At 39.7% G+C, this 7,500-nt stretch overlaps 1 protein-coding gene across 1 annotated transcript in view; it reads left to right on the forward strand.

Annotated features, from left to right (window-relative positions):
* Positions 1 to 7,500, forward strand: part of LOC106882795 (ephrin type-B receptor 1-B) — a 417,752-nt gene that overhangs the window by 196,928 nt on the left and 213,324 nt on the right. Inside the window, exon 2 of the mRNA XM_089343023.1 lies at positions 1,751 to 1,824. Within this exon, the coding sequence (XP_089199149.1) occupies positions 1,751 to 1,824 (74 nt within the window). The remainder of the gene's footprint in view (positions 1 to 1,750; positions 1,825 to 7,500) is intronic.

Raw genomic sequence — 7,500 nt, forward strand, 5'->3', positions numbered from 1 at the left:
TTCTACAAATTCTCTAACCCATAACCATTTCCCTAAAACTAGTAACGTCCCAATATAGTATATCCTCACTTTATCTTCATCTCTTTGTCTGTCTGTCTGTCTCACTTCAACTCCGTTGCTATTTTCCCATGGGTCTAAAGTTAACGGATTCAGCCATGGGTTTCAACACTCTTCCTTTCCCCCCGCCCTCTCTTTCTCTCATATTTTCCTAATTTAAAAAATATATGTAAATTACACCATGTTATATAAAACTTCATTTCCTGTTCCCTTGAACCATTATCAACAAAGATGATGCTTCAACCACTCTTAACCGACCTGATATATTTTCCAGAAGGGGGGAAAAAAAAAAAAAAACGAACCCAAACCACTTTCTTTTTTTTTTTTTTAACTTTCCGTCTAGTCAAAAAGATCATGGACTAATTCGACCAAGTTGGGGAAATGATGGTAATGTTAATAATAATAATAATAGTAGTAGTAGTAGTAGTAATAATAATAATAATCCTCCTTTCTACTATAGGTACATGGCCTGACATTTGGGGGGGGAGGGGACTAGTCGATTACATCAACCCCAGTTCTCAATTAGCACTTATTTTATCAACCCCGAAAGGATGAAAGGCAATGTCGACTTCGGTGAAATTTGAACTCAGAACGTAAAGACGGATGACATGCCGTTCAGTATTTGCCCAGCGTGCTAACGATTCTGCCAGCTCACCGCCTTAAAAAAAAAAAAAAATAATAATAATAATAATCCTTTCTACTAAAGGCACAGAGCATAGAATTTTGTGGGAGGGAACAAGTCGATTACATCGACTCCAGTGTTTTACTGGTACTTATTTTATCGACCCCGAAAGGATGAAAGGCAAAGTTGAACTCAGAACGCAAAATACGGACGAAATGCCGCAAAGCATTTTGTCCGGCATGTTGATGATTCTGTCAGCTCACCTCCTTAAATAACAATGATGATGATGATAATAATAATAATAATGTATTTCTGATTCCGGGTTTCATTTGTTTGGAAGTTGAATGATGGTAACTGTGAAGCGCATCGAGTGTGTGTGTGGGGATAAAACTAAAGTTTAAAAAACGCTGTGTCTTTACTACGTGAAACTTAGTCAATAAGTAGTTTAGATAAAATTCGTACCTAACGGAAATACGGACTGCAGTGGTCGACTAAGCACGTAAGGTGATGTCCCAAACATGAATGGAAACAGGGAATACTACCAGTAACAGAGATGGGATGTTGTGGGTTTGTGACTAGACACGGCCAAAATTGCACTTAAGAAAGGGAATATTACATAATTTATGAGCTGGAGAGGGAATTAGATGATTTGGAATGGTTATGGCTGATATTTGTTAAGAAGAAGACCAAAGCTCAGAGCATGGAGTAGTTCTGTAGAGAGTTGTAAAACATAGTTGCAGTAGGTATAACTGCACCCAGCTTGTTCTGGTGGCTGCATGAATGCTACAGTGGACCGAAATTACCCTGGTATTCCTGGTTATCGTTAATCCTGCATTGCATCGCCGGACGAAGTGGTTCTGTCTTCAGGTGCCAAAACCGTTGTGTACTCCAGCTGGAAGCTGATAATGGGAGTTGTAAAATATGTAATGGTTTACTAAATGTAAAATAATAATATATAATGGTTTGCTAAATGTATTTAATGAATTCTGCTTTGAAAGTTGTATGTTACAATGCTGCATGATATTTTTATTGCTTTGCTAATCAGTTTTTCTTTCTTTCTCCCCCTTGCAGTAGAGTTATTGAACACTAGGAGGACAGCAACACTAAAATGGACGAAATATCCAGATTCGGATAAAGGCGATGGGGTGAGCCAAAGATTCCTTTTTCAATTTTGTTTACACGTTCACACACACATATAGACGCATATACAGCTATGTGCACCGGTTTATAAGACGATTAAAAGAAATTATCAAGAAAAATAAAAGTCTTTAAAAGTTACATACGTGACGCCTCCATTAGCGTGGAGTATAATATTGTCCATAGACATTCCTGTTGTTTCTATTTATCCATTTAAGCTTAACCATCGTCTTATTAGTCGGCATGCACTTTGCGTACGTGTATATATATATATATATATATATATATATATATATATATATATATATATACACACATATACGTATTTACGTATATATGCATCCTTATGCCTATATATGCCTGTATATTTTATATATATATGCATATATAGACGCATACCTATATATGTATCATATATATATATATATATATATATATATATATATATATGTATCATATATATATATGTATCATATATATATATATATATATATATATATATATATTCGTTGCCGTTCAATACCAAAATTATTTAGGGATCAAAATGTGCTTAATTTAAAAATAGTTTTTTTTCTTCTTTATTCTTCATTGCATAACACGCATTCATTTTTCATTTTTCCTTCTTTCCTTTCCGAAACTTCCGTTAAGCATCAATTCGTCATCCCTTCATTGATTGTATATCTCGTACATGGCCTCAAATGTCAGTGTGCACTATACATAAACACTTTATCGAGGGAGCGTGTACGCGGTCAGTGGGCTTGCAAGAAATAACTCCTATATCCCATATCATCCTCAAAGAAAAAGTAACCAAATCCTTCTGCCTTAATCGAAGATCTAAGTGTATATTGGATTGTTGTTGTTGGCACTCCGTCGCTTACGACGTCGAGGGATCCAGTTGATCCGATCAATGGAACAGCCTGCTCGTGAAATTAACGTGCAAGTGGCTGAGCACTCCACAGACACGTGTACCCTTAACGTAGTTCTCGGGGATATTCAGCGTGATACAGTGTGACAAGGCTGACCCCTTTGAAATACAGGCACAACAGAAACTGGAAGAAAGAGTGAGAGAAAGTTGTGGTGGAAGAGTACAGCAGGGTTCGCCACCATCCCCTGCCGGAGCCTCGTGGAGCTTTTAGATGCTTTCGCTCAATAAACACTCACAACGCCCGGTCTGGGAATCGAAACCGCGATCCTATGACTGTGAGTCCGCTGCCCTAACCACTGCGCCTCCACGTATGAAAAGTAAAGAGAAGAAAAGAAAGAAATTATGGTCGAAAGTTTTCATATGATTTTCAAGGCTAACCTTGGGGACAAAAACGCTAAGCCCCTAAGATTCCCGCTCATGACGTCTCGCTGTTTTCAAGCTTCGTCACCCCCCCCCCCCACACACACACACTCGCATCAATTATCAATATATATATGTGTATATCTGTTTTCATCAGTTTCCTTAAAAAATACTATACACACACAATAATTAAGAATTATTGAGATCCAATATGGCCATGATGCAGACAGTTGTTTAGCCTCAAGCAATGACAAGGCTTGTATAGATAGCACGAAGTACATGATAATACACCAATAAATTTCATTGATCAATGTATCCTATACACTTCGTCCCACATCGAATTGGATAGAAATTCCAAACAAGATGACCGCCTCTATACAACTTTAGTGTGTAGCAACAAAAATTGTTAATTATGCGATAATAAATCTGTGGGTGAGCGGGATGGAGTAGGTAGTTACGCACTACACATGTTTCAAAGGATTCACCGAATGAATATTACGTAACTGTATTATTTTATTATTTTTTGATTTTTTTTTTTGTCTGTGCAGTATATATTACATTGGCACCAACCACGGCAAATAGCAATGACTGAGATAAACAAATGAAAGAAACAACTGAAATATTTGTTGCAGTGCTGGTAACTGTGTGTGTGGGGGGGGGAGGGAGGGGAACAAACAATAAACAATATATGTAATCAAAACAAAAATCACATTTCCCATTCCCGAAAAGTAAAAGGAATAAAAAAAAGAAAGAAAAAGAACAAGAAACATTAGAGATTATTCTTCCATCAAGCACATTCTATCATTTACACTGCTTCACAACTGGAACATGAAAAACATGAAAATAACGGTAATAATATTGGACAGCAAATAAGCTCTTTCTGTCTGTCTCCCCCCTCCCTACATATCCTTCTTTCCCTAATCCTCTCTCCTCGTTCCTTAATCTCATTTCTCTCTCTCTCTCTACTCGCACCATGCCTTCCTATCTTTCTTTCGTTTATTCCCCCTTTCTTATTCCTTAATTTCGTCTCTCTCTCTCTCCCTAATCTCGCCTCTCTCTCTCTCTCCCCCTCTCTCTCTCTCTCTCTCCCTAATCTCGCCTCTCTCTCTCTCTCCCTAATCTCGCCTCTCTCGCTCTCTCTCTCTCTCTCTCTCTCTCTCTCCCTTTCTACCTCACTCTCTCTCTCTCTCTCTCTCTCTCTCTCTCCATTTCTACCTCACTCTCTCTCTCTTTTTCTGTTCCTAACCATCTTTTTCTCCCTCATCTCGCCTCTCTCCGTTCCTACCTATCTTTCTGCGTTCCTACACACACACACACACACACTCTCTCTCTCTCTCTCTCTCTCTCTCCTCCTCCTTTATCTAGTCTCTTTCTCTCTTTCCCTAATCTCACTTTTCCCGTTCTCTCTCCCATTTCTACTTATATTTCTTTCTTTAATCCCCCCCTCATCTTTCTCTCTCTCTCTCTCTCTCTCTCAGCAGCTCACTGCTCAAACCGTGCATGGCAAGAATTTCGCCTTTGGAAGATAAGAAATAAATTCACTTTGAAAAAAAATACCAACAACCAACAAATAATTATAAGAACAATCAGCACATTGGCTACACAAACTGTGTATATACATACACCCATAACCCACACTCAGAAATAAATACATACATGAACACACACATGCACATACATAAACGTACATACATTTGTATACGTATGCATATACATGTATATACATACGCCTATACTCAACCTACTTGCGCACATTGGCATACCGATATACACACACACACATGCATACGTACACAAAAACACAGACACCTACGCATATATATACACACATATACATACATACACATTATTATGCATATAGGTGTATGAATACATACTCATCAATACATACGCACATGTATATCCATACGGCTATACACAGAAATGCACACACACACACACACTGAGGGATTTCTTTTTTATCCTCATGCTTTTTAGTTCGCAATTGTTCTCTTTTATTTCTTTCTCTCCGATTTTTCAACTCTGGCACTTGCCCATCTGCCCCCACCCCCACCATCCTTCGTGTCCCCTCTTTCTAGGATTATTAATCTTCTCTTTTAATTACTATTTAAGTTAGCGGTACTTGCAGATAATTTACCACCTGTGTATGTATATGTTTGCATTAGCGGTGGCTGTTAGATTATCTGTGTGTTTTGCGTGTGTTTGGGTGAGAGAGAGAGAGAAACAGACAACAGAGAGAGATTGATATTTAAGGCGAAAGTGCCAACTTGATGTAGTATTGATTTATATATTACTCCATAAACACCCATATGCAGCGTGTAGATATTCTTACCACACACACAAACACACACACTGGTATATAAACGTAATGTAATTCCTTTTGCTATGCAATATTTGCAGCAATTATGACCACGCACTTCCATAATAATAGCAAGCAATGCTCACCACCATAAGTTTTGTCTTCTGTTTAAGATTTTGTTGTTTTCTTTTTGCCTTTTTGTGTGTGTGTGTGTGTGTTTGCCTGCTAGTTTTCCCACGCACTTTCATTATATATATATATATATATATATATTCGTGAGAGAGAAAGAGTCTTTGGGTTGGTGGTCTTTGCCAGCTTGTAGTTTCTGCTCTCCACACATTCCCTCCCTGCTCTTGGTTCATAATGGTGTCTCCTCTTACTTTTTTTCTTTCTTTCTTGCCTTTAATGGACTTTGCCAAATTAATGTATGATGGCAGCAACAATCTTCTCCTCCTCCACCTCCACCTCCTCCTCCTCCTCCTCCTCCTCCTTATCCCTCCTCCTCCTCCTCCTCCTTATCCCTCCTCTTCTGCACCTTCTCCATCTCTCTCCTTCTCTCCCTCAGGACAATATTTTTCTGGGTGAGTTTTTGTGCGTCTGTTTTTGCCTTTTCTTGCTCTTGTTGTTATGTATATATATTTTACATTTTCATACTTCCCTGTTCTGTTGGAATTAATCGTCTGACCCCTGCAGGGGAAAACAGTGAACTCGTAAACCCCTTTTTGTTCACCTCTCTCACACCTGCTCGTACAGGACACTTTGGTTCGGCGTCCCTACTCACCAATCGCATTCCATCTCTCTCTCTCTCTCTCTCTCTCTCTCTCTCTGTATATGTCCCTATCTTTATTACTCTTCCCCCCTCATCCTTCTCTTCATTGCACTCTCATTTCATTGCTCTTGTTTACTCTCTCTCTCTCTGTTTATTGATCTCTCCCTCTCTCTCTAGATTGTTCGATCTCATTTTATTGCCCATCTCTTACTCTTTGTTTCTTTCTCTCTGTATTGTTCTCTCTCTCTCTCTCTCTCTCTCTCTCTTGCCCTATATATCTCTGGTTTCTTTCTTGATTTCTCTCTTCTTCTTCTCCGCCCAGCCCCCACCCCCACCCATCCACACATGCATACACAATTCTTCAATAATATCCCTCGCCATATTTTGAGAAAATATGCGTTCTGAAGTTTGACGATTCCGCTCTCTGTCTTCGATCGAATCAGAGACTTGATCATACATGCAACTGTGACCATTTACACATTTGCATGCGCATACACACACACACACACACACACACACACACACATCTGTGCGATCACATGCACGCACACACACACACGCGCGCATCTGTGCTCGCACATACGCACACATATATGCGTCCACACACACAAACAGATCTATACACGTACAAACACGTGTGCACACATACACACACAGCTTTGCGCGCGCGGACACATGAACATACACACATCTGTGCGCATACAATCATACACACACACTCGTTCGCGCGCTTTCATGTTCGCAGTGCATTCTTTCGCAATCAATACACTACATTGAAATGATATGGACATACCATCAACACTACCACCACCACCAACAACAACAACAACCACACAACCACCACGCCGCCACCACGCCACCACTGACACTACCAGCACATACGTACACCACCACATACATACACCTATACACATTAGTACATACATACGTACACACACACACCATTACACAAGCATACACACACACACACACCATTACACAAGCATACACTCACACACACACACCATTACACATGCATACACGCACGCACGCACACACACACACACACAAACGCCGATACACCAACACGCAAACCAACTTTAACTAACACCACTTCACGACGACAGCACAACACATTATCGTGTATCAAAACCCGAAACGCAAGCGTTCCATCGCCAACGCCTACACGCCCCTCCGCACCAACACACTAACACCAACAAACCAACACCATCACACACACATACGCACATGCTATCTCTCTTCCTCACAGCTTCTAATAAGTCCTAAACGCTAGAGAGATTAACTTAATACCGCACAAAAGAACCAAACAAGAGGAATCAAAGCTGGTTTGT

Source organism: Octopus bimaculoides, chromosome 26 (genome assembly GCF_046866305.1).
Source record: "Octopus bimaculoides isolate indiv1 chromosome 26, ASM4686630v1, whole genome shotgun sequence".
In the NCBI taxonomy this organism is placed as follows: Eukaryota; Metazoa; Mollusca; class Cephalopoda; order Octopoda; family Octopodidae; genus Octopus; species Octopus bimaculoides.